Source organism: Pantherophis guttatus, chromosome 2 (assembly GCF_059756535.1).
Source record: "Pantherophis guttatus breed Tessera chromosome 2, ASM5975653v1, whole genome shotgun sequence".
Lineage (NCBI taxonomy): Eukaryota > Metazoa > Chordata > Lepidosauria > Squamata > Colubridae > Pantherophis > Pantherophis guttatus.
The window spans coordinates 98,873,732-98,901,674 of record NC_142064.1 but is presented as its reverse complement, the minus strand read 5'-3'; the positions used below and the strand labels follow the sequence as shown (position 1 = coordinate 98,901,674).

The following is a 27,943-nucleotide window of genomic DNA, read 5'->3' as shown; positions in this document are numbered from 1 at the left end:
AAAGTGTGAAAGTTGTTTTTTTGGGCTTTTTGTGGCTGTGTGAGGTTCCTGCTTGTTGCAGGGGCCATTTTGGGTCTAGCACAGCTGCTTTTACATTGTGGGTGAGCCAGTTGTGTTGTGTTGTGTTGTGTGTTGTGTGTGTGTAAAGTGTGAAAGTTGTTTTTTGGGGCTTTTTGTGGCTGTGTGAGGTTCCTGCTTGTTGCAGGGGCCATTTTGGGTCTAGCACAGCTGCTTTTACATTGTGGGTGAGCCAGTTGTGTTGTGTTGTGTTGTGTGTGTGTAAAGTGTGAAAGTTGTTTTTTGGGGCTTTTTGTTGCTGTGTGAGGTTCCTGCTTGTTGCAGGGGCCATTTTGGGTCTAGCACAGCTGCTTTTACATTGTGGATGAGCCAGTTGTGTTGTGATGTGTGTGTGTAAAGTGTGAAAGTTGTTTTTTTGGGCTTTTTGTGGTTGTGTGAGGTTCCTGCTTGTTTCAGGGGCCATTTTGGGTCTAGCACAGCTGCTTTTACATTGTGGATGAGCCAGTTGATGTTTTTTAATTTTTATTTGGTATGCGTTGGAAGAGGGGTAGTCCTATACGGCGAGTATAGCCCAAACCCTATATTTTAACAGGAAAATTCGGGGGTCGTCTTATATGCCCAGTCATCTTATACGCCGGAAAATACGGTAGATAGAAAGAGTACTAATTTATTGAACATACTGACATCCACTTATGAATATTTTACAGTGCACAAAGACCAAAGCAGCTCTGGTTCCTTCATTTTGGTCTTCCACTAGCAATTGAGCAATGTTATATAAATAGTACTGTATAAATATCACATCTGAATTTCAACTGATTAAATCAGCAGATCAACTAACTAAACGTCTCACAAAGCTATAAATCAAAAGCATACTTATTTTAGAGGCCATTTAGGTTGTGCTACAATGGCAATAAGTTCTTTTGTTAAATACTTAAGAGAAGCAATAGTTCAGTGAATGAAGTAAAGTATTTTAGTCATTCTAGGCAGCTATGGAGTGATATAGTAAATATTAGCAAAAGGTAAAAGTGTTACCACTGTTCCTCAGATAGCCGGATGTGAGTCCCTCTTTGTGAAGTGGGGCCATGGGGTGCAGATGGGTTTGCTGACTGCGTACCTGGCTCCCTGCCACGTGGCAGCGACCCTGCCCGAGCTACTCGACGTCATTGCCGGGGTGGCGGTTGACACCCCCAGACTTATTGTCATGGGGGATTTCAACCTTCCGTCTGCGGGTGAGGCGTCAGAGGCGGCTCGGGAGTTCATGGCTTCCATGACGGCCATGGACCTGACCCAGTTAGTTCAAGGCCCGACTCACATAGGGGGACACACTCTGGACCTGATTTTTGTCTCTGGTCAGTGGTTGAATGATCTTGGTAGAGGGGACCTAGACATCAAACCCTTGTCATGGACAGATCATTCGCTCCTTCACTTGGACTTTCCTACCGCTTTCCCCCGCCGCAGGGAGACGGAACCGACCAAATGGTTCCGTCCCAGGCGCCTGATGGACCCCGAAAGGTTCCTGACGGAGCTTGGGCCGTTTCCTGAGACTCTGGCACACGACTCGACTGAAGAGCTGGTGGCCGCCTGGGAGAGTGCGGCCACCGGAGCTTTGGACCGCGTCGTGCCTTTGCGGCCTCTGACCCGATGCCGATCTCAATTGGCTCCTTGGTTCTCTGAGGAGCTGAGAGAGATGAAGCGTCGGAAAAGACGCCTAGAGAGCATTTGGAGGACTAGTCAATCTGATTCCGACCGGACACAGGTGAGGTCTTATATCAAGACCTACCTAGTGGCGATAAAAGCGGCGAAATCTAACCATTTTTCCGCTCTTATCGCATCTGCAGAGAACCGCCCAGCCGCCCTGTTTAGGGTGACCCACTCCCTTCTTCGGGGGGGAGTGCGGGAAGATCCCTTGCAAGGCCGCGCTGAGGATTTTGTGCAATTCCTGCATGATAAAGTCGCTCGGATTCGGGATGGCTTGGACTCCGATTGGATGAGTCCAGGGGAGGAGACAGGGGCAGGCCTTGAGAATATTATCTGGGAGGAGTTTGATCCTGTGGCTCCCGAGGATGTGGACAGGGTTCTGGGTAGGATTAGTGCCGCCACATGTTTTTTGGACCCGTGTCCCTCCTGGTTGGTACTGGCCTCCCGGGAGGTTACACGAGGCTGGCTCCAGGGGATTATAACTGCTTCTCTGAGTGAGGGTGCCTTTCCCGCCGCCTTGAAAGAGGCGGTGGTGAGGCCCCTCCTCAAGAAGCCTTCCCTGGACCCGGCTGAATTAGCTAACTACCGTCCGGTCTCCAACCTTCGTTTTGTGGCGAAGGTTGTTGAGAGTGTGGTGGCACGACAACTGCCCGGGCACCTGGATGAAGCTATCTATCTAGACCCGTGCCAGTCGGGCTTCAGGCAGGGGCACAGCACAGAAACGGCATTGGTCGTGTTGGTGGATGATCTCTGGAGGGCTCGGGACAGGGGTTGCTCCTCTGTCCTAGTCCTATTAGATCTCTCAGCGGCTTTTGATACCATCGACCATGGTATCATGCTGCGGCGGTTAAGAGGGTTAGGAATAGGGGGCACCGTTCTGCGGTGGTTCTCCTCCTTCCTCTCCGACCGCTCGCAGTTCGTGTTGGCAGGGGGGCAGAGGTCGACCTCGAGGCATCTCGCATGGGGAGTGCCACAAGGGTCGGTCCTCTCGCCCCTTCTGTTCAACATTTATGTGAAGCCACTGGGTGAGATCATCCGTGGTTTTGGGGTGAAGTGTCATCTGTACGCTGATGATACTCAGCTGTACATCTCCACCCCAGACCACCCCAACGATGCCCTTGATGTGATGTCTCGCTGCCTGGAGGCCGTGCGGGTCTGGATGGGGAGGAACAGGCTCAGACTCAACCCGTCCAAGACCGAGTGGCTGTGGCTGCCGGCGTCCCGATATAGTCAGCAGGTGCCATCGCTGACTATTGGGGGTGAATCTTTGCCCCCCACAGAGAGGGCTCGCAATCTGGGTGTCCTCCTGGACGCACGGCTGTCTTTAGAAGAGCATATGACGGCCGTGGCCAGGGGGGCCTTTTATCAGGTTCGCCTGATCCGCCAGTTGCAGCCCTTTCTGGACCGGGACGCCTTGCGCACGGTCACTCATGCCCTTGTCACCTCCCGGCTGGACTATTGTAATGCTCTCTACATGGGGCTCCCCTTGAAGAGCACTCGGAGGCTCCAACTGGTCCAGAATGCGGCCGCGCGGGTGGTTATGGGCGCAACTCGTTGTGCCCGCGTGACACCCCTCCTGCGCGAGCTGCACTGGCTCCCAGTGGTCTTCCGGGTGCGATTCAAGGTGTTGGTTACCACCTTTAAAGCGCTCCATGGCATAGGACCCGGGTACCTTCGAGACCGTCTTCTGCCACCAATAGCCTCCCACCGACCAGTCCGCTCCCACAGAGAGGGTCTCCTCAGGGTGCCATCAGCCAAGTTATGTCGGCTGGCGACACCCAGGGGGAGGGCCTTTTCTGTGGGAGCCCCAGCCCTGTGGAATGAACTGCCCCCGGAAATACGCAAGATCTCCGACCTCCGAGTGTTTCGTTGCGCACTGAAGACCCTGTTGTTCCGCCAGGCAGGGCTATCAACTTAATAATTTTAATTGGGGTATTTTAAATGTTTGGGGTTTTAAATCGGCCAAATCTATGTAATTATTTTAATTTTTAATTATTGTTGTGTGTTGTGTTTTTAAATTGGCTGTACACCGCCCTGAGTCCTTCGGGAGAAGGGCGGTATAGAAATAAAATTATTTATTTATTTATTTATTTTATTTACTACAGTTTATGAATGGGGTAAAACTTACTATTTTTTTACTCTACTATGCTAATCACATCAAGTGGCTTTTTAATACATCTTTGTAACTTTGCCAATTCTTCGCATAGAGATAACTGCATATTATGTTTGCTGATTTTCTCTCAGACAACAGACACAAGAGTGTACATTATAATCAATAGTCATTTGATACAGGGCATCAAATTACCAAGTCTTAATTGTATTATTGCTCCTTGCTAATTAGTCCTTGGGTATTTTAAAATTTGTTGGCTATCTAATTTCACATGCTCTTGGGAGCAGCAAACTGAGAAGCAAACCTAGCATTAATATACAGAAGCAGTTTGTTACAGTTGCTTTTTATTTTTTTTAAAAAAATAGTGTGTCAAAAAGTGTGGGTATTTTTAATTTAAAAAAAAAAAAACAGCAATGCTGTGATATGTCCCTCTCTGAGCAAATTTTGGACAGCTGCTCTGGAAAAGAGCAAAAAAATTATTTAATTAGACTGACAATATTACCAGAAGCACTTATGTAACTTACCTTCAATAAAATCACTATATAACCAAATCTGATTGATTACATAGCACTATGAGGCCATTATATCAGTTACCCAATAGTAAATACAACATATGCAACTATGGAAAATATCAAAAGGGGGAAGGAAGAAATTAAACGAAATAATTCACTGGGGAAAAAGTACATCAAACTATTTAAAAGACTGGTTAATTATTTTAGTACTTATCCCTCATTCAAAAATAACATAGACAAAACATGGCATAGCTTTAATAAATGAATATTTTGCAACATTTGGGAAGGTGACACTAATCAGTCAAAGCAATGATTATTTTAAAAACTCCTGTCAAATACATGGTGGATATTTCTTCACTCTTTATTTCATAAAATATCTCTTGGACCCTGAAGCTTTTTTCTTTCTTTCTACAACTCTTTCTTTCTAATTCAGGGTATTGTAAAATGAAGCTGTTAGCCTCTAAGACTAACTGATTAGTTATGCAAGAGTTATATTAAATGGTGTACTTTAAGGCTACTACTGTGATTGTGAAGTAAGGCTGAATGCTTTTAATAGTTCCATGGCAGTATATCACTGCAGCTGGTATACAAGTTTTTTTCCCCATAGAGATTCCATACATTAAAAAAAATAATTTCTGCCCGTGACAGAATTCTGCATATTCTGACATAACAATACAAAGATGCAAAAATGCAGGACATCCAATTATGTTTTGAGGAATGCTATGTAGTTTTGATATAGGGGTTCTTATCTAAGCCAGGTAAATATGAGATATTAAATATTTAAACACCTTGTCAGGGTCTCTCAAACTACAGGTAGTCCTTGACTTACAACCAGCCATTCATCTAGTGACTATTCAAAATTACAACAGCACTAAAAAAAGTGGCTTACATTCAGTCCTTGCACTTATGACCATCACAGCATCCACATAGACCTATGATTAAAAATTGGATGCTTGGCAACCAAGATGTATTTAAAACAGTTGCAAAGTGCTGGGATCATATGATCTCCATCTGCGACCTTCCCAGTTGGCTTCCAACAAGCAATGGGGGAAGTCAGATTTGCTTAATGATCATGTGATTCACTTAACAACTGAAATCGAAATTCTGGTCCAAAGTGTGGTTGTATGTTGAGGGGCTGCCTGTATTATACATTGTTATTATTATTCACAACTCATTCATTTGGGCTTCAGGTACTCTATCCCTATACTGAAATCCAGTTTACTGGATGAGAAAACAAAAGAAAAAGAAAAAAAGGAGACAGAATGAAAAACAAAAGGAAGAAGTCCCACCCATGACTCCTCCCTCATATGTTGTCTCCTATGGAACACAGCCATTAGCAGAAAAGGGTCTTCTTCCATAGCTTATAAGGGGAACTTCATTTAGCTCATCATTCTGCCTTGAAACAGCAAAATAAAGCCCAATTCAAAATAAGTTTCAGTACAGATCATCATGAGCCAATAAGACGTAGCACATAAGCAGTGGTCAGTTTTTTATTCCTTTAAATTAAATTATTTTGATAGACTGCAACCCAATAAAGAAGCGTTGCTTTGCATATAAGGAGACGTTAAAAAGCTTACCATGAACCTACTCTTATCTTGAAACCTTGAGTAAGTTTTATGTTCTCCTGATTCTGTTGGGGTGTTGTACTCATTGTCCACCTGAAGGACTGTATCTGGCTGATCTCTCATTCCAGAATTCTTGAAGATGTCTGTCTGCAGAGTATCACAAAAACTGTTATTTTTTAAAAAATTAAACACTGAAGAACATCACTGAACAAAGGAATAAACAACACTAGGAAGGAAGGTGAGATATAGATAGTCCTCACTTAATGACCACTCGCTTAACAACCATTGAAAGTTATCATGGTCCCCAAAAAGCTACTACTTACAACCCGTCTTTGAATGTGTCACTCCTGCATCAACCCCTCCTCCGCAGTCACGTGACCACATTTTGGGCACTTAGCAAAAGGCTTGCATTTTATAGTGGTTGCAGAGAGATTTGCAATGTTTTTGCTGGTTTCTGGCAAAAAGCACCCATTCAGAAAAATGGATTTGCTTAACGATCATATCATTCATTTAACAGCCACAGTGATTCACTTTGCAACTGTTGTTAAAACAGTCATAAAATCCATGGATGTCACATAGTGACTCACTTAACAACCACAATAACTATGACCAAAATTCCAGGCTCAATTGTGGTTGTTAAGTCAGGACTACCTGCATATAAAACATCCTTGTACTGAACAGCTAGTTCCAGGTTATCTATTTGGACTAAAACACCTGGGCATAGACTACAGTACACATGTTCCAAGCAGAGGTATGTCAGGTCAAAAAAAAAAAAAAATCAATCCCGTCAAACTTCCAAAATATTCACTCCTCTATATCCCTTCAGCCACCAATGACACTCTCAGCTTCAAACATGGTTTATCCGACCCCTCTCCCAATAAAGAAAAATTTGAAAAGGAGACTGGAATGATTGGATACACCATGTTTGGAACCAAAGACATTGACAATAGTTACAAGCAGGTTGGGAAAGAAAAATAATGGGAGTATCAACAGGTGGACTAGTACACAAAGAAGAGAAAAGGGTGAGGAGCACTAAATACAAGAAGACTTCTTCAGGCCAGTGGAGTGCAGGGTGGTCAAGAAGGCAGAGATAGGTGAGTGGGGAAAAAGCTGAAGTGCACCATGCAATTGTTAATGCAGACTGAATTTTGTTCACATGACCCCAGGAGCACGGCAATGGCCATAACTTCAAGGACCAGGTATGACTACCATTTGTTCAGTGCTATTGTAACTTTGAACAGTCGCTGGACAAATGGTTGTTAAGCAAGGATTACCTATAGGCAAGAAGTAAGAATAGCATGCTGCCAAATGTGACATTGGGTCTCCTTCTTAAAACTTAACAATTTAACTGTTTAATTGAATTTAATAATATCTGACCTGTAAATTATTTGTCTGGGAGAATTCCTTGATTATGTTTAGAAGAGGAGCCAACATGGTAGATTTAGCTTCAGAAATGCCATCAATTCTCTTCATAATTTCCACAGTTGTAGGCCTGAAAAAATGTTACAGATGTTACAGACATTCTATGATTTTATTATTTTAAGTTTGATATATGAAGGTAAAAAGAAAAAAAAAAAGACTTATAGATGCAGAAGGAGGGAGAAAATGAAAGTACTTGCTGAAGAACCTGAAAACAGAAATTAAAACCTAGATAAACTAGCAAAGTTTACAATCCATTCCAAAGTTACATACGTAACACTGTGATTATTTTAGGGAGAATTCAAGCATATGCAGATCATGTGAATATTGTGTGAATGGATCACAGCTGAGCAATGCCTAACCACAGTTTAACTCTGAATAGTGTACTAACATTATACAATGTTTCACTGCCAATAGGAGTAAAGTGATTACTGGCTTCTGGTCTGCTTGACCATCTTTTATTTTACCTATATTATTGCAAAATGAAATTTAAATTCATATTTAAATTCAAAATTTTGATATTTTATTATTTATTTTATGGAATTCAAATCTTTTTTACTTTTCAGAACAAATCCCAAGGTGGTAAATTTAATAAATGGAGTTATAGTGTATAATTGGCATCAAATTAAGGCTACTGATCTCAAGCACATTTGCTAAAGTAAAGCAAAATTTCCAAACTTGTGTCAGTGTGAATCATTTTGAACAGATTTAGAAGGATGAAACATAAAAAAAAACAATTCTAATTATTTGAAATGTTATCAAAACAGGTGGATCTAAATTCTCATTAGTCAAGAGCAACTGTATGAGATAAACATGAAAAGTCTAAAATGTTTGGAAATCATTGTAATAATTCCCCAGTTAGAGACACAAAGTAAATTCTGTAGAGTTAAAGGTGAAAATGATAAGACAAGCCATCAATGCTTTGGTATATAAACACATTTCCCCCTTTTCTGTTATATTGTGGTCAAACAGATTTTCTGATTTTTGGGAATAATTAGTTCAGGAATTCTCAAACTGTGGAACAAGTCACTCCCAGCAGGTCAAGAAAAAGGAAGATAGCAATTTTGTTAAGCAAATGAAGGCTGTTGGGTGGCAAGAAAAAAGCTTTTAAAAAAAACCAATCTTCTCTCAGTTTTGATGATTGTAAGTTTGAGTTAGGTGGAAGCAAATGGTTTAGTTTATTACTCAATCCTAACTCCAATGAAATTATTAATTTATTCATGGGGTGGAATGGGAAGATGAATTCATACAAATTCATTTAACGTTTTAGGAGATGAGAATCCCTGACATTTCCCCAGCAAAATGATTCCTATTGTTCTCCAACATGTATCAAATGAGGTTCACTCACTCATTTCAATGAAAATCCATACCTTATCAGAGTCATATCAACCAGCACTTTATTTGTTGCAAGCACAGCTGGAGGGATATCTTTTTCACTGGCAAGTTTCTGCCTGGCTGCCACTAATTTGCCATACAGTACAGTCTAAAAGAAACAAAAAATGTTTACAAATTATTGCACTGAAATGAAAAGGCAACATTCTTTTAAAAATATCAATAAACAAACTTGCTACTCCATTTAAAAGATGTCTTTTTTTAAAAATAAAAAAAAAAGGATGCAAATATAAACAAGAAACAAGAAGTAGGCTATCTATCGGGAGCATTACTCTTTCATTTTAATTCAGAATAGAATGCCGCATCTAGGATGGCATTTTTAAATGTAGGCCTTTGTGCCTCTGAATTAGACTTCCCTCCCGGCAACTGCCTAGGCAAGTCCCTGGAGTTTTCTAGCAATATTGCAATATGGCTGGTTACTTACGGGTCCGCCTGCTACCACCAATAGCCTCCCACCGGCCAGTACGCTCCCATAGAGAGGGGCTCCTCCAGGTGCCGTTGGCCAAACCATGTCGGCTGTCGGCCCCTAGGGGAGAGCCTTCTCTGTGGGGGCACCTATGATCTGGAACGAGCTCCCCCCAGAGATACGGAGGATCCCGGATCTGCGCACCTTCCGCCGCGCACTTAAGACTCTTCTATTTCACCAAGCTGGCCTGGCCTAAATCTTCCCCCTTTTAATGTGGAAATTTTAAATTTGTTTTAATTATAGGGTTATGGGTAAGGCGTTTTAAATTGGGGAGCCATTTTGGATTTAATTTTGTTTTAAATGTATTTTAATGTTTATATTGTATGTTTTTTAATCTTGGCTGTTCACCGCCCCGAGTCCTTCGGGAGAGGGGGTGGTATAAAAATTTAATAAATAAATAAATTTAATAAATAAATAAACTAAGAGGGAATGACTGCCCCAAGGTCAACCAAATGGTTTCATGCTTCAAGTGGGACTAGAATTCAGTTTCTAGCCTGAGGCTTTTAACCACTATGCCAAACTATCTTTCTTAGATGTGAGTACATCATTCAGAATCAATATCATTATTCTCTTCTCTTCCAAATTATTAAGTTTTACTCAGATGACATCCTGAGGGAGTCAAACAGATTAGCATGATGAAAGCAGTGTCTTACTATCAGCCTTGTCCCTTTATATCTGTGCCATGACATTGCAACAATTTTCCAAAGCAGCAGAAATCATAGCACAACAGTGTAATAATACTTTCCGCATTTTGACAAAAGAAACAGGGATCAACAAATGCCCAGTGAGGTATGACTTAGTTTTCACTTTGATTAAAACTAAATCAATCCATTCATTATGATATCTATAAAATCATAATGATTTTATAGAAATATCGCGGGGGATTATGGGAGAAACGGGGCGCTCCCATGTGACACCTCTCCTGGGCGAGCTGCACTGGCTTCCGGTGTGCGCTTCAAGGTGTTGGTGACCACCTTTAAAGCGCTCCATGGCTTAGGGCCGGGGTATCTAAGAGACCGCCTTCTGCCGCCAATAACCTCCCACCGGCCAGTTTGCTCGCACAGAGAGGGCCTTCTCAGGGTGCCGTCGGCCAGACAATGTCGGCTGGCGACCCCCAGGGGGAGAGCCTTCTCGGTGGCGGCACCTGCCCTCTGGAACGACCTACCCCCAGAGATATGCACGATACCAGACCTCCGGACTTTTCGTCGGGCCCTGAAAACTCATTTATTTCATCTAGCCGGGCTGGCTTGATCCCATCCTTTTGGTTTTAATTTGAAATTGGTTTTAACTGGGTTGTTTTAAATTATGGGCCAAAATTATTTAATGTCTTTTAAACTGTTTTTAAATTTTATATGTTATGTTTTTATCTCGGCTGTTCACCGCCCTGAGTCCTGTTGGAGAAGGGCAGTATAAAAATCAAATAAATAAATAAATAATCATGAAAGAAACCTGGTTCTTGTATGAATCTAATCACCAAACACTGGGTATACTAACCTGCAATTCCTTCTCCCTTTCAGATATAACAGTTTCTGTATCACTCAGAGAGGTGGAAGGCTGTGATAACTGCATAGGGCCACTACTATTGAAAGAAAAACAAATAGCAGCAAATAAGACAAATAAGAGCACATAAACGCTTGCATTTTCCTAGAAGGGGCCAATGAATGAAGGAACCAAAAGCCTTGTGAAATGCTTATTGGATCAAGTATGAAAGGCATGCTTATGGCACAAGCTGGAGGAATAGATGCTGCTATTAATCTTTCTACAAGGAACTGACATGTTTTGTTTCTCTGGGAAAATTACCACATTTTAAAGATATTCAGTGAAAAAGCCATTCCTAAATTTAAATTGGTGACAATAGCATCAGCATATACCATACAAACTTATTATAGAGCATTCCAACTTCTATCCACCCAACATTCTCAACAAACATTAATATGAAGAAATAAAAAAAAAACTACAGAAAAAGAAAAACTAATTATTTTCAGAAATACCTTTTATCTGAAAGTATACTCTGGCTGGACCTCTTACTAATTTCTGAATAGGAAAACATTTCATGCAGAGGAGTGTTCTTCAGTAATGTAGAAATTAAAAAAAAGAGAAAATGGATATGCATCTTATAATGTTTTTTGGATACATTTAAATACAAAAGTTTTAAGAATATACAACTTTACAAGTAATTTAATAGGATTAGGAACAAATCACATCACCACAGTTTGCTTGGGTTTCAATAACAGGAAGCATTAACTTTGAAGAGTGGAGAAATGTAAAGATAATACTGAACTAAATATGATATGAAACTAATTATGTTACAGTTCAGCAAAAATGCCAATGCAACCATGGTAGGCATCATCTGAGCCAAAATACAGAACAGCCTCTTGACTTCTTGGATAAGAATGAAAGCCAGCATCATTTCAGAAACTAACCAATTTAAATTTCTGAGTGTAAATTCTTATTCCAACATGTTACTGATTTTTCTACCCCTTTTATTGAGGAACCAGAAATAAAAATGTACATATATCTTTTTTAGATCAACTGGATTTTGTACAATTTTATCTGGCTTTCTGATGCCTGCTCTGTGAAATATCCTCCCTACGAGATCCAGCAAGCCTTAATTCTTTTTGCCTCCTGGAAGGCCTTAAAATGCTGGTTCTTTCACCAAACACTGTAATCAGGTGAGACTGTAGCCCAAAGACTGGGAACTGTTGGCTGGTCACTGTTTTCTAGATGCTGCTTTTAATTATTTCCTTTATGTTCTTATTGCTGTTTGTGGTGAGCTGCACAGAACTGTAATAAATGCTCACTGCTGATTTTATAATGAAACATTGTTCTCTAATGAATCTCACAAGTAATTTGTCATTTACTTTCTTTTGTCACAATTAACATTTCTTCTTTCAATAATATCTTACAGAACTATGGTTCATTTTACCAGGTAGCTTCAATTTTAACCCACAATTAACAAATATGCTGGATTCTTCTGATCATCTATATACCAGACATATTTCATCTCAAACCCACAAGAACACTAATTTCAACTGATTAATTTATGCTGCTAGATTTTTCCTCCAACTGGAGGAATGCATGCAATTATCAGGAAAATAGTTTCAGTAAAGCTCTTTCAACCATTTCTAAATTCAGCAATTTTGTTTCCATATGGAAATTGTCTAACAATAATTCCTCTATTAACGACAGCTGATAGATCTGTTATGTATAATCTGCGCTATTCATATTGCTACTGCCTCTGACTAAGAGATAATATCTCTAGGTTACCAGAAAAGATGTATCTCTGATATAACACAGACCTGTTTCCTGAGTGTTGACAGAGGTAACCCAGTACTGGAAACATGTCCTGCTTCTGCAGAGATTTGTTTATTACTGAAAAGGGGAAGATAAAGGAGTTTAGACATCCTGAAAGCAAAAACCAATCCCACAGTAAACATTCTTTGCAAAGCATTCTGATTCAAACAATTCTGAATTTGAAGCATATTATCTCAAGCAACTTGGAAGGAAGTACAAAGCTCAAAACACAAGCTGAGCTCAAAACAGAAAAAGAGATGGCTACAATTAAACCAATTCTGCATATACATAGGCAAAAGAGCTGTGAGTTTAAATGTACTACTTTCACACAATATAAAGCTCAACATGTTAAAGAAGGTAGCAACTATTTACTTACACTGGCTAACTTTTATCTTTTAACACTTTTGTCACAGTATTTACAAATAAAAACTAATTCTTAACTAGCAGCCTTGGAAAAACATTCAACCCTAAATATCCAGAGATTTGAAAGCACAAAATATATTACTTTGGCTGGCAAAGAATTCTGAGAATTGTAGAATCCAGAAATTTTGACTAGTCTAGAAACAACAACAAAAAGTCTCCTGGACTGACTGACAGAATGGCTTGAAATGCATGCCCTTCAGAATCAGAAGATATAATCACCTTGGAGTAGGTTTCTTTAAGCATAGCTCCTCATCAGATGGAAGGAAAAGGCTTTGTGTCTGCCCTTGTCTTGATTTACTGAGCCAATCTTTACCCTGAGAGCAAAACAAATTACTTAATACACTGATACCCCAAATAGTCACTTAACTGAGCACTTTGTCTGATGACTACAAACCTACCTTCTCAGTAAGCATGCACATGACTTGAAACTTGTTTTGACCAGAAACTTCTTTAAGAAAACCCTCAAGCATGAGATGTCGGCCCAATGCCTTCCATGAGTGCTCTGGCCAATCCTTCCCGCTTCCAAACAGAGCGTAACTCCGGAAATTGTCTGGGAGACGCTTAGAAGACTGGTTTAAAACAAAAAAGGCTAGTAATACACTCAAGAATACAGTATTTAAAAGGCACTATTTGCTTCTGCATAATTCTATACTGTCATCACTTTACAATGCAGCCTTTCCATTATCCCATCAAATAAAATAAATAAATAAATAATTTTATTTCTATACCGCCCTTCTCCCGAAGGACTCAGGGCGGTGTACAGCCTATTAAAAGCACAAAGACAGACATTAGTTAAAAATAGTTAAAATTATTAAATAATTTCGGCTCAGATTTAAAACCCCAAAAATTTAAAACACCCAATTTAAAAATCATTACATTGATAGCCCGGCCTGGCGGAACAGCAGGGTCTTGAGGGCACAGCGAAATACACGGAGGTCGGAGATCTTACGCATTTCCAGGGGCAGTTCATTCCACAGGGCAGGGGCTCCCACAGAGAAGGCCCTCCCCCTGGGTGTCGTCAGCCGACATAACTTGGCTGATGGCACTCTGTGGAAGCGAACTGGCCGGTGGGAGGCTGTTGGTGGCAGAAGTCGGTCTTGAAGGTACCCGGGTCCTATGCCATGGAGCGCTTTAAAGGTGGTAACCAACACCTTGAATCGCACCCGGAAGACCACTGGGAGCCAGTGCAGCTCACGCAGGAGGGGTGTCACGTGGGCACAATGGGTTGCGCCCATAACCAACCGCGCGGCCGCATTCTGGACCAGCTGGAGCCTCTGAGTGCTGTTCAAGGGGAGCCCCATGTAGAGACCATTCAAGAAATATACATCTTTCTAATATATAGAAAATGACTGCCTCTTCACAGAGAACCAGCGTAATAAAAGATAAACAAGCTATATTAGATTTCTATGGAAAAGGAAGTTGCAGAAGGGTTTATATATTTATATTGATGTTTCCTGAAAAGGAAGACCTTTTTTCCAGTATAGGCTAAATTTAAAATAGAATAAAATAGATAAAAGTCAATTCAAAATATATCACTGGAGGCAAGTTTGTTTTTTATTTAAGCTTTTTTTTTTAAGAAAAGTTCATCTGAAATGAAAAAAATTACATTTAACTATTAATGTGCTTAGCCTAACTGGAAGAATAAGAAAGCAAATCAGATTTTAAGAAACTGGATCCTAAAAGCAAAGGCATTGAAACAATTTTTGCGACATAACCTTCCCGTTTCCCCTCCCCCCCAACAATTCTATGTTTATATCTTCAGGAATCCTCAAATCTTCAGTTGGATCAGGGAATGGTTTTTGCTTTGTCTACTCAACTGTACCCAGGTAAAGAATATTCTGCATCTCAAACCTTGGGCTAAACTGGGACAAAAATGTAGTCTACTCAACAGCATATGCCTCTCTTCATTTTATTCCCTGGACTGTTAATGACTTTGCTAAAGTCTTGAGCCAGGACAGTATCTGAATCCTGTTACAAGAAGCACATTTTATACTGCAGCATTTTCTCTATAAAAATCCCTTTGGTAAATTTGTAGGCCACATGGCCACATTATTCTTTCTCCCTTCCCCTCTTTCTGACAATGTTAACTTACAGTATGTATTCAAGGCATTTGAAATCATGACTTAAAATTTCACTTTTAGAAAGTATGGTATCAGTTTGACTACCGTGTTTCCCCAAAAATAAGACCCTGTCTTAAATTTTTTTGAACCCCGAAATAAGCATTTGGCCTTATTTTCGGGGAGGTCTTATTATTTTGGGGTACATGGAGGAAATGGCGGGGACCAGCTGCACATGCATTTAAATATTTTTGGGGAGGGCTTATTTTCAGGGGAGGGCTTATTTTAATGCATGCGCTCAAAAGCCCGATTGGGCTTATTATCAGGGGATGTCTTATTTTAGGGGAAACAATTTTAGGGTAGAAATTACCAGCATGTCTTAGTTGGGCAAAGTATGTTAATACTCTTTCATGTTTTGCATGGATTGTATCCTATTGGTAACCTACTGATGAAATGTTAAAAAGCAGTAATGAGAGCTTGATATGTTTGATGACCTATTCTCCCAACAATCCTTTGCACCATCTCTCCAAATGGTCTAAGAGCAGATTTTTGATCAGGCTATGCACAGGGTAGATGAAGTATCCGTATTCCTTTCTACCTTCATTAGAGCTTTCTGCTGGAACAAAGAGCATTTAGTTGCTGGAGAGATGCCAAATGGATATCACTTTCATGTAGTTATTATTTTCTCTTTTAATATCTTTCTCTTGGACTTGTTTCATCATTTTTATTTTTGCTCTGGTTTGTAACTCAATTTGGGGCCTTAATAGAATGGTATGCATCATTTCACATGTCCACAAACACAAAGTGTTGGAAATTGGCATCTACAAAATGAAACAAACAAAAAATCTCACAACTGAAGAAGCCATATTTTGAAAGTTTTAAACCCTCCTTTGACTTAATAGGGATAGTGTAGGATTTCAGCTGAGGCAACTTTTTAATTTGAAAGTTCCCAGGAGAATTTGATCACCACTGAAGATGGATTCAAATTTCAAATAACAGGTGAAATCTGATCTCTCTGGTGACTCACTTGAAATCTGTTTAGGAACACACCTGTGCTTATTTTTACCCAAAGTTTACTAGGTTGAACAAAGCTGATGATAAAACAATTCTTCACAAACCATGGGTGAACGTGGTGTAAATTATTTATATCTGGACTTATGCTTTGTAAAGGACATTTCTAATTATTTTAATATTATTATCAAACCATTAAATACTTGTTACACATACAAATAAAAACTACATAGAATAATATATTAGACTTTGCATCTGAAATACTGTTAATTACAGTAAATAATCAGTAAAACATAAAAAGCAAAAGTATAGTTTCCTATTATAATAATTAAAACAGTTTCTTAAACCATAACAGCAGAAGAAACTTTCTGACATATTCTACAGTTAATACAGAAGATTAACTGAAAATTAATTCTTTTCCTAAGGCATTTTTCAATTTCAGTTGAATGAAACAGTGAATAGCTCTTAAAATAGCCAATTTCATACATACTGAATGACCTACCTTAAATAACTAATAGAAGGAAGTATTGCCATAGCACTTTCTGACTATTCAAAGTGATTTTTATACGTTTTTAGTACTGCATAATAGAAAAGGCTCTCAGTCATACACAGTATTTTTAGAAAAGAAAACTGGCAAGAAATTGTTGCACAGGGTTTTATTTGAAACCATGGGGTTTCAGTGCCCATGGGGGAAAAAAAAGCCCAAATGCTGGATTATGGAATGACAAGAGAGGACATGAGAGATGATAGCATTATTTCACTTAATCTGTCCTATGGTAGGATAGATAAAAAGGTGAAAATTAAAACATAAATTATATTTATTAAAATTAAAACAACATTTAGTCAAATATGAAAGCTCTACAGAATGCACAAAGTTGTGAAAGAAAGTTTGTGAATATTTAGCAAATAATGGAATGGGACACAATCTTATGTATACTCTTTAACTCACAAACTTTCTGTTACCACAGTAAGTAGCACAGAGCTTGTTCTTTCATAGGTAATGAATAATACTGAATTAATAAGAAGTAGAAAATCCTAGAATGCTTGCACTCCCAGACCCACCATTTGCCCACTACCATGCAAATAACATTACCAAATTTGCATCAATTTACCATACTTACAGATCCTCTGAGAAACAATATTGGAACCCCCATGCCAAATCTCTCCTTTAGAGTACATACTGCAGACATCAGTTTGCTTGCTTGCTGACCAAAATCTTCAAAAATCCGTTGAGGGCTAATTTCCGAAGCACAAAGAATGTTCCTAGAATTGCACCAACATGTATACATTGTTTATAACTGTTATCAAAAAAATTTGGGGGGCGGGTGAGTATTTTTCTCTTTCTTATACAGGTATACAGTCAAATCATTACATTACAACCTCGCATAATCGGAAAAGCAACCTAGAAAATGCTTCTTTTCTAATCACTGATGTCATCAAGACCAATGGGCAAATTAGTCTTCATCTTATTTACACTTCTTGACAAAACGGTATTAGTAAAAAACCTTCAAACTTATCTTTTTCAATATTCTCACAATACTATGACCCTCATTTCATTATTTTTCTTGGATATTAGTATGTTTGTTTCAATTGCATTTGTTGATGTATCATTATCTTTCCCATATAAATCTCTACAATTTTCAATGTGCTCTCATTTCCCTTTCCTCCTTAAGAATGTTATTACTTTATTTTCTATTTTTAAGTTCAAATGTTAAACTTCATTTGATTTGCCATCAAACACAAAAACACACACACACCATACACACAAACATTTAAATGTCTCGCTACTCTGAGATCACTGTTTAAAAGCAGACATTTTTATAAGCAGACATATTTCAGATTTGTTACTAGTCTCCAAATATCCCAATTACTTTTTCTTTATTCACATCTCATTCCTACTCATACATTCATGTCATCTAATAAAAATATTCCTTCTGCCCCATAATTGCATTGATGCAGAATGTTGCCCAATGGTTTTCAAACCAATCTCTGCTTGTCTCTCAAACAATAAAGCCTAAAGCATTCAGGGCTGTAAATAGTGAAGCACCAACAACTGAAAATCAGTATTGAACCTTCAATCCGGACAGGATATGGACCCAGGGATTTTGCACTGGTTGAATGTCCACGTACATCATTATATACCAATGAAAGCATCTAGGCACTTTTCAGAGAAAACTTCAAACTGAATATTTTGCAATATTCTAATTGCAATGCTATCAATGCATGGATTGATGGTTGCCAGGCTGAGTGATTTAATTGCTATCTTGATGCAGCCTCATAAATTTTTATCATGTCTTCTGTCTGGTCAGCTGCATTTTTCCCAAATTAGGAAATTCAAGCACTTTAGCTTGAATTAAATGGGGTAGGTGGCCCAATGTCAGATCAGATAACAACAAAATGGGTTCAAAAACTTTCATGTCCTTAGATAATTCTAGTTCTGACTTACGTTAACTGATCTCACAAATTTATTGTGTGAATAAAATATAGAAAATCTATCTTTGGCAACTTAATTCTTTAGATTATAAATGTAAAATAGTGAAACTAAAATAAAATTATATTCTGTGAATTAACTTTTGGCAGTGAATGACTGAATAGCATACCATATACTGATATATTCTTTATGTTAAAAGTAATGACAGTTTAAGAATACTTCATTAGCAGAGAGCCATTATCCATTTATCTGCTGAGGGAAGGTGGTTCCAAACCTTAAATCTTTGGGGTGCAACATTTACCTCGATCTGCAATTATCACAACATTTTTCTGTTCCCATGATGCCTCTCGATGCCTTTCGGAGTTGTTTGTCTTCAAAATGAGACAAGATGATTCTGCCCAAGAGAACGTTGGGAATTAAATAAAAGAACAAGAATGTACATGTTAAATTCATTGAAGAAAACAATGAGCTGAAATCATCATCATTAATTAATTCACATAGGAGCTCATTATTTGTCCTTGAATTATCCTGAGACAAACATATTTTTTTCAAAGTATGAAACTGATGGTACAAGTGCAAAAATCCAGCAGAACCCTCTATGACTTTTCAAAATCTCACTTAGCTTTACTGAAAGCTACTGTTCGTCACTTGCTAAAATATACAACATAAACACTTACCTCCGCCTGCAGCTTTTTAAGCATAGATATTCCTCAATCTTGGCCATCATCTTCAGTTTGTACAGGCGAAAATTTTCAGCCGGTATGTCACTAATTAGGTGTCTTAAAAAGGAAAAGAATAGAAAAAAACCTGAAATACTGATAATTCATCTGATTTATTTTTCTGCTGCCTCCCTCCTCCCCAAATTGTAAATCTGTAACAGGCAATACATAGGAATGTATGGTGTTATATAACATCAATCATCAATTTGCTACAGGTCATACACACATACACACACAGCAAGAATATATCAATATGGTAGTGGCCATAGTATATGGAAGACTGTGACTTGGAAAATGAGAGGGATAAATAATAAAGAGAATGAATTAAGAAATGAAATGAAGGAAAGAAAGAAAATCAGATTATGTTGTACATTTGTGAAACTAAGAAAAGGGTAAGTCATAGCATTGTATGATGATTTTCAGTTTTGAGGAGTACAGTGGCTGAATAAAGAGAGTATAGGGAGTATGTATTTCCCTAATCCTTGAACCAGGTTTAGAGTAAGTCCATGTAATAAAGATGTTGTCTTAAAAATTATTCTGTTAAGTGTCAGTGGATGGACTAAAACATGTTAAATATATTTAATGAGTGGGTTATTCAGAGATCCTGTTTCATGAGTATCTCCTTAAAATAATGTTATATTTTAAACAGAAGTCCATTCATGGCATATTCTTTCCCATTCATGGGAAAAGAATAAATATAAATTTAAAAGATTTATTTTAATTGTTATTGTTTATGATTAAGTTAATTAGTAAAGGCTAGAAAGATAACAGGCTTTGAACAAAGGACAGGCTATTATTTCATAGTGTCAAGAATAGATTTTGGGGGTGGGGGAAAGGACATGGATGAAAAGGAAAGAATGAAAGAAAGAACTGAAGAAAAAACTCATAAGAAAAAGTACAAGGCAGATTAGAATGAACAGAAAGAGAAATGGAAGCTGCTTGAGCCACAAAAATCAATTTACATTATGAATGCTACAGGAATGAAAGGAGCTGTGTTAATGAGGTATAAAACTGCTTAGTTTCATACCTCATTAATACCTCATTCTACAATGCTTAGTAGGAAAAGTAAATCTCTGGATGAAAAAAATACATATAAAGTTACAAAAATGCTGAAATAAAAATACGATATAAGGTATAAAGAAATAAAGATGCACTTGCACAAAAAGTAGTCATAAAATTAAGATTAAAAGAGAAAAGAATAGGCAAAATAATTTCCACTGAAATAAAAACATTTGGATGTGGGTGAAAAGGAGTTTTCACAAGGTGGATAGAATTGTGAATTAAATTTATGAAATGATCTGGAATGAAAATGAAATGGGAACATGTACGGTCTTCCTTCCGTTTTCAGCTTTTATGTGCTTTACAAATCTGCCAATGGTGTAAATGTGAGTATTGATCACAATATTACTTTTTCATCACATTCATAATTGTGAACAGTCACTAAACAAAGCAGTCACTAAACAATGGCTACTTGCAAATGTTTAAAATATTCAGCATGGTTTTATATCTATTGTTTTAATATTTATACGTGCAAAGCAAGTCAGAATTGCACTTACCTATTGAAGCTCATGTCAGCTGGAGTCCACAATACATAGCAAGAGGCTGGAAGCCCATCACGACCAGCCCTTCCAATTTCCTGGTAGTATGATTCCATTTCCTTTGGGGCTCCATAATGTATAACTGTCCGAATGTCTGCTTTATTAATGCCCATTCCAAAGGCTATAGTAGCGACTATACACTGCAGAAAAGAACCAAAATCCCCAATATCAAAGTTACATTCATCTCAGTACTAATGCAGTTTTCAGTGTTAATGTTTGATCTGCATAAAGTATTTTTATACTATGACTTGTCAATGCTTTGCCAGACTCAGCTTAGAAACACAATATTTGAATTCCAAGTATTATTTACTAAATCCAATACATATGTTAAAATGCCACTGCTGAGGACAAGAATCCCAATTAAAGTGCCCCCAAATGTTTCACCTTCTAGGAAAACACATGCAGTGATGTGAACTGTTTAGGAGATGACCAGGCTAAGTCCAAGAGAGGGGTCAAACATGTCATCAGTTTCAAGTCCCTTCACGACCATAAGAGATCACACTTTGTATTCCAGTAATTCTTATCTACCGCCAAGTTGCTTGGACCCTTAGTAGGTCAGATTCTTTTAGAGAGTTTAAGCTTCCAATAAATCTTTATACCCATTTGAACTGTCTGGACTTTCTGATTTCCCAGGATTTGACAATCCCACTGTCAAAAAAGTTCTTGGGAAGTTAAATCTTGTTTTAAATAGTCAACTAGAATCTGCCTTCCTGATTTGGGGAGAGAACTTCATTTAGGTCTGCAAGAATCAAAACATATCATGCAATGTCAAGAAGTGATTTAAGGGGGGGGGGGAAGCATTTAAGTAAGCTATTAAAGACTCAGTTGTAGTGATTAGATTGTAGCATAGATTTAACTGTTTTAAGCTTCCACACACAAATATTATATATACTTTTGGGTCATTTTCCTCAAAAAATAAATGAACAAGTATAATGTTTTACACTCATTTGTTTAATCTATCTAGCAGTACCACATTTCCCTGAAAATAAGACCGGGTCTTATATTAATTTTTGCTCCAAAAGATGCATTAGGGCTTATTTTCTAATTAGGTCTTCTTTTTAAGGAAATACAGTAAATGCATCTGACTGACTGACATTCTTAACTGGGGCTTATTTGGGGAGGGTAGGCCTTATATTATGAGCATCCTGAAAAATCATGCTAGGGCTTATTTTCTGGTTAGGTCTTATTTTTGGGAAAACACAGAAGTTTTAGGACTTGATCATGTTTAGATATTTATGCAGAAATACTAAAATTCAGAAGGTTTCATAAAAAGCACCACTATACATGTGTATGCGTGTTTACACACACACACACACACACACACACACTGGTTTGATTAAAACATGAAATATGATCATTTTATTCCAAATCATGGACTAAAATATGAATGAAATTGTACTAGATAGACCATTAATTGAACAGATTCAAGGTACTCCTCAGAAGTTCTATATTAAATGTTAAAACTTCCTGATACTAGTTAGACTGACTAGTTTGTCTTCCCAGTCCTCCTTTTTTAAAAAACAGGAAATATACTCAGAATATTAATATATGCATAAATGTCATGACCTTAAAAAACAACCACATAAATTAAAGATTATATAAAACAAGGTTTGAACTATTGGCATTTATATAGCATATCTCCGATGTAAATAATATACCTATATTGCTTCAAAAGAAAGGAAGAAATGTAACTATACTATACTATTCATATTTCATCAAAAATTTTGAAATAATCAATTAAAAATGCCAGAAAAAAACATTTAGCCAGATCCTATGAATAAAAACACTGAAGTATTGTTGAATTCAATAAGGCATTGTCTTATTCAATAAGGCAACTCGAGAGCAGACCAGAAATGCTTTGCGAGTTGTTGTTGTTGTTGTTGTTGTTGTTGTTGTTGTTGTTGTTATTATTATTATTATTATTATTATTATTATTATTATTATTATTATTTCAATGTATATGCCGCCTTTCTCCAGAGACTCAGGGCGGCTTACAATGCATTTAAAAAACCATTATAAAAACATCTAAAAATTAAAATATTAAAACCCATTCACACCATTAATGGCCGGATCTCACAAGATCACAAGATAAACGGCCCCAGGCCTGCCGGAAAAGCCAGGTCTTCACCGCTTTTCGGAAGGCCAATAGGGTGGGGGTGGTTCCAGAGAGCTGGGGCAGCCACAGAGAAGGCCCTCCCCCGTGGGCCCGCCAGCCGGCATTGTTTAGCTGACGGGACCAGGAGGAGACCAACTCTGTGGGATCTTACCGGTCGCTGGGAGCTATGTGGTAGAAGGCGGTCTCGAAGATAACCTGGCCCTGAGCCATGTAGGGGTTTAAAGGTAATAACCAACATCTTGAATTGTGCCCGGAGACCAATAGGGAGCCAGTGCAGCTCGCAGAGAATTGGTGTAAGGTGGGTGTATCTAGGTGCACCCACGATAGCTCGCGCAACTGCATTCTGGACCAACTCCGAACACTTTTCAAGGGTAGCCCCATGTAGAGTGCATTGCAATAATCTAACCGTGAGGTGACAAGGGCATGAGTGACTGTGAGGAGAGCCTCCTGATCCAAGTAGAGTCACAATTGGTGCACCAGGCAAACTTGTGCAAAGGTCCCCCTAGCCATAGCTGTCAAATCTTGCTCTAATCTTAGCTGTGAGTCTAGGAGGCCACCCAAATTGTACGCCCATTCTGAGGGGGACAATTTCTCCTCCCCCCAGAACCAAGGATGGACAATCAACATAGTCTTTAGGAGGCAATACCCACAGCCACTCGGTCTTGTCTGGGTTAAGTCTGAGCCTGTTGACTCCCATCCAGACCCTCACAGCCTCCAGGCATCGGCATACTATCAGGTAAATGTTGATCGGCATACTATCAGGTAAATATGCAGAGAATTAATATATCAACTTCAATAAGACATTCATAATCAACTTTATTAACTAGTGAGTCCTGATTCTGAAAAGGAAAACAATACATTTATATGGTACCAATAGAACCGATTATCTGTAGCTCAGGGTTGAACTATGGGGTCCTTGATGGTCTCTGACCTTGGTTCAAGCTCAGAGAGCACCAAGGTCCTCATGTTTATGTTGTTTTATATATTTAATATGGAAACCTTCTTCTGTATATTTCATTTGCCTAAACTAGATAACAAGTGAAGTTGTTCCATACCGGAATTTCATCTCTCATGAATTTATGGTGGACAGCTCTTCTTTCCTTGATTCCCATGCCAGCATGGTATATACCACAAACTAGATTTAATTTTCTTAGCTCTGCAGCTACTTGTTCAGTAGTCTTCCTTGATGGACAGTAAACAATGGTGGGGCCCTCAAATTCATATGTAGACCTAAGATTAGAAAAATAAGTAGAAATCATTTGTATGTGAGGTTTTTCCAGTAATTATTAGAATAGCTAATAAACTGATTAGTCTATGATAAATCTCAATGTCAATTTACATTACTTTAAAATTGCCTTTCTCTCAAACACATATCAGGCCTTCAATAGGTCCAATTAGGAAACCAAATTCATATAACCTAACAGTAATTTTATTGTAAAGTTATAGCAACAGAATCTTGCAAGTTTGAATGTGTCTTTCCCCCCTTTATTTCCATGTGAACTAGAAAGGGTCTTGTCTGAGACATTTGCATACATTGCATTTCTGCTCCAGACTCAGGTTTCTTTTATCTATCCGTTGCCTTGGCAGCAGCTTTCTTCTGTCTCTCAAGGCCATTCGCCTCCCTCCGTATCACACGGGTAAAATACTGACTAATAATATGACTGAAATATTTGCAAGGCATTTTTAGAACTAAAGTACTCTTTATTTTACAAAAAAACATTATGTGGAAGCTTCAATTGACAAAGACTTGATGGGCATTTGAAATCAAAACATATAGATCCATCTGTGGATGATCATGCTATATAAAAGATTACAATTTGGAATCAAAGAGAAATACATGTAAAGAGAACAAATATAATGTTATAATAAGAACAAATGAAAACTTTAAATAGATATGTTATGAAACTAAGAAAGGTGAACGATGTAATAAACCTGGATGAAGGTAGTCTGATTTTATGAAGCAGTACTGATAAATATATGCAGGAAAGCGATGCTAAAGGTCAGAAAATATGAATTAGTTTGCTATGTGCTCATCTTATTTGCTCTTTGAAAATAGCAATATAGGGTTGGTAACAAGTGCAAGTTAAACTCTACTAACTATGATAATGAAAGACTACGGAAAGAGTTCGGGGAAACTATCCAAAATACTAAGGAATGTAATCTAGAGCAATGATTAATCTACATGTGAATGCATGGATGAAAACAATATCAAAGTACAAAAATATTTTACGTCATTTGGAAACCCAAGAATGAATAAGAATGCTACTTGGTGAAGATCTGCCCAAAACTCTGTTTCAAATATAGATTTTATGCATGAATCAAGGAATGCTTATGACAAAGGAATAAAACTTGAAAACATAGGACAAAGGAAGAGCAAAAGTTGTATATGACTAAAATTGAAAGAACCGGTAAAGAATACAAAATGAAGGCTTCTGAAAGTGTGACAGACACTTTTTTGGCAATGTCAAGAATTTATGCTTGTGGCGGAAAATAGGTTTTTTCCTTATTATTTCATTCATTCATTCATTCATTCATTCATTCATTTATTTATTTATCTTGCTCACTACTTTTTATTCTTTTTTGCCTTCAATTATGTCTCTCATATCAAGCTGTGGAAAATGCTGAGAAAAATAGGAATTCCAGAATATCTCATTGTCCTAACTTATATTTGCTTTTATTTATTTTATTTATTAAATTTATTTGCTACCCATCTCATTTTGAAGTGACTCTAATTAAAAGCATTAAAATCATAAAAGGTAAATATACAAGTCAAGAAGCCACAGTACACACAGAACACTGACTTCAGATTGACATAGTAGTACAACAAGACTGCATACTTTCCCATTTCCTTATTCAACCTATATGCAGAAAATACATTAAAGGAAGCTAGGTTGGAAGAGTAGTGTGATTTTAAAATCTGAGGAAGGAACACCAATCAAAGACACAATTAATGACATTATCCCGATAACCTAAAATGTAAAGGATCTGCAAGCTGTGTTACTAAAATAAAAAACCACAGTGAAAAAATGGGACTAACAATAAATACAAAAAACAAATTAATCTGCCCCTGTAAGGGGTAGTTTATGTAAAACCTTGTACATAGAGGCATGATATAATGTTACACTGATTTCTCTCTTTGACATTTAAGTTGACAGATTCAAATTATTTAATATAAACCCCTTCTACTTCAACAGTATTTTCTCTCCCAATTTAAACTCCATCCTGACAAGAATAGATACCATATAATGCCTTGCAGAAAAAAAACTAAAATGCTCACCAGATATTATATCGGTGCTAGATGTCTTTACACTGTGTTAAGCAGTCTTCCCCAACAAATATACAAATAATTTCTTGCTCATATGGAGCACAAACATAATTTAGTAAGTGAATATACAGCTTTATTACCCAATCTGGCCTCTGTAACTATGTTTTAAAAGCAGAAAGAAAAGGATTGCAATGATCAGTAACATTGTATTTACACAACAGACTTTATAGCAGCCCTGTTTGCCAATCCATCTTCTGCTGTTTCTTTAATGTCCAAGCTCCATTCCAACCTCCACAATTAAGCTTTAGTTTATTGATTTATTGCATTTCTGTCTGGCATATACACTACATTCTTCCTTCAAGTTTGTCCTCATAAGAACATTTTCTGAGGTAGATTATACTAAAAGCTAATAATTAACTCCCAAATTCTCAAATAAACCAAACAGGGTTCTAAAAACTGTTTAAAAGATTTATTCCATGAAAATGATCTTCTAGTTAAGAACAAGTTGTCAATATATCTCAGAGATTACTTACTTGTCTTTCTGAATGAGGAACTGCAATAAATCCTGGATTATATTTCCCGATTTTCGCCTAACTTCTAGGTATAGATTAGGTCGGTCAAAACTGGTACAAGTAATGTGAGGATTTCTTAAATTCAAACATTCTATTATATCCTCCCTAATTGAAGAGCTTGCTGTTGCAGTCAATGCAATAATAGGAACCTAAAAAGAAAAAAAGAAAACTGTGACAGAATAAAAAGCTGAATTTACTAATTATTTTAAATGACAATACAAAATTAAGAAATGGAAGTTACCGGAAGCCTTTGAATTGAGTACAGTATTTAGTATGCATGCACATATCCTGGAAACCTTGACCAGAAACAACTAAAGTCCCTCTAACACATGGAGTATATTCACATAGCAGACTAATTCTTGCAAATCAAACTGAAGCCAAGCACACAGTGATATTACTTTTAGCCTTAATCACCATGTGTAGCGATGGTCTTTTCTTGGGTTTACAGATTCAATCACAGATTCCCATATAGTTTAAATTAAGACAGTTCACTGTTATCTAGTGCAGAAGGTTGTTTGCTTGCTTGCTTGTTTGTTTATTAGATTTATGTGCCGCCCATCTCATCTAGAGGTAGTTTAGACAGTTTACAAACATTTATCAAAACAAAGGCTAGTCAATATGGAAAGTGATATGTAAGGTATCTGCAGAATATTTAGCCAAGTAAATCTAAGACATCTACAAAATATCTAGCTAAGGCGAAAGTAGGATGATGAACTACCCATCCTTTAAACCATATGGGATTAGTTGCTGAAAGTGAAAACCAACAAAGAAATTCCAATGTTCATTGCGTGTGCGCACACACACACACACACACATGCACACTTAAACATTTAAAGTGCAGAAAAAATCAATATAAATAAACTTTTTTACCTTTGGAAGGGTTTTCTTTAACAACCCCAAAGACCTGAAAGAATTTCTGAAGTCATGTCCCCACTCAGAAATACAGTGAGCTTCATCAACCGCAATTAATGTGATACCTAAAGAGAAATAAACATAATCCTCTATAGTTTGTTTTCATTTTCAGAATTTAGAGCACAGAGTTGTCTGTAGAACATATAGGGGCTGAAGCAATTTATCTATTTTTCTATAAATAGAGCATTATCTCTGGTAAAGAGATAATAATCTTAAAGATCTTAAAGATCTTTGATCACAACTATTTTTAAAAAGTACACAATGCACAATTAGTTCTGAATTAGTTCTAAAAGGGAACTTGTTCTGCCAGTAATCTGGAAAAACTGAGTAAAGTTTGTGAGAAAGCAGAAATAAGCATTTTATAG

General features: G+C 37.7%; 1 protein-coding gene across 4 annotated transcripts in view; it reads right to left on the bottom strand.

The window, feature by feature from the left end:
• WRN (WRN RecQ like helicase) overlaps window positions 1–27,943 on the bottom strand; it is a 73,401-nt gene that overhangs the window by 11,635 nt on the left and 33,823 nt on the right. For all 4 annotated transcript variants that reach the window (XM_034410843.2, XM_087888296.1, XM_034410841.2 and 1 more), the window contains 15 exons: window positions 27,537–27,643; window positions 26,628–26,815; window positions 23,885–24,059; window positions 20,672–20,853; window positions 19,074–19,175; window positions 18,698–18,790; window positions 17,087–17,228; window positions 13,296–13,466; window positions 13,117–13,211; window positions 12,480–12,552; window positions 11,172–11,248; window positions 10,675–10,759; window positions 8,693–8,805; window positions 7,281–7,395; window positions 5,916–6,050 (listed from right to left, as the gene is read on the bottom strand). In XM_034410843.2, coding sequence (XP_034266734.2) covers window positions 5,916–6,050; window positions 7,281–7,395; window positions 8,693–8,805; window positions 10,675–10,759; window positions 11,172–11,248; window positions 12,480–12,552; window positions 13,117–13,211; window positions 13,296–13,466; window positions 17,087–17,228; window positions 18,698–18,790; window positions 19,074–19,175; window positions 20,672–20,853; window positions 23,885–24,059; window positions 26,628–26,815; window positions 27,537–27,643 — 1,853 coding nt within the window. The remainder of the gene's footprint in view (window positions 1–5,915; window positions 6,051–7,280; window positions 7,396–8,692; window positions 8,806–10,674; window positions 10,760–11,171; window positions 11,249–12,479; window positions 12,553–13,116; window positions 13,212–13,295; window positions 13,467–17,086; window positions 17,229–18,697; window positions 18,791–19,073; window positions 19,176–20,671; window positions 20,854–23,884; window positions 24,060–26,627; window positions 26,816–27,536; window positions 27,644–27,943) is intronic.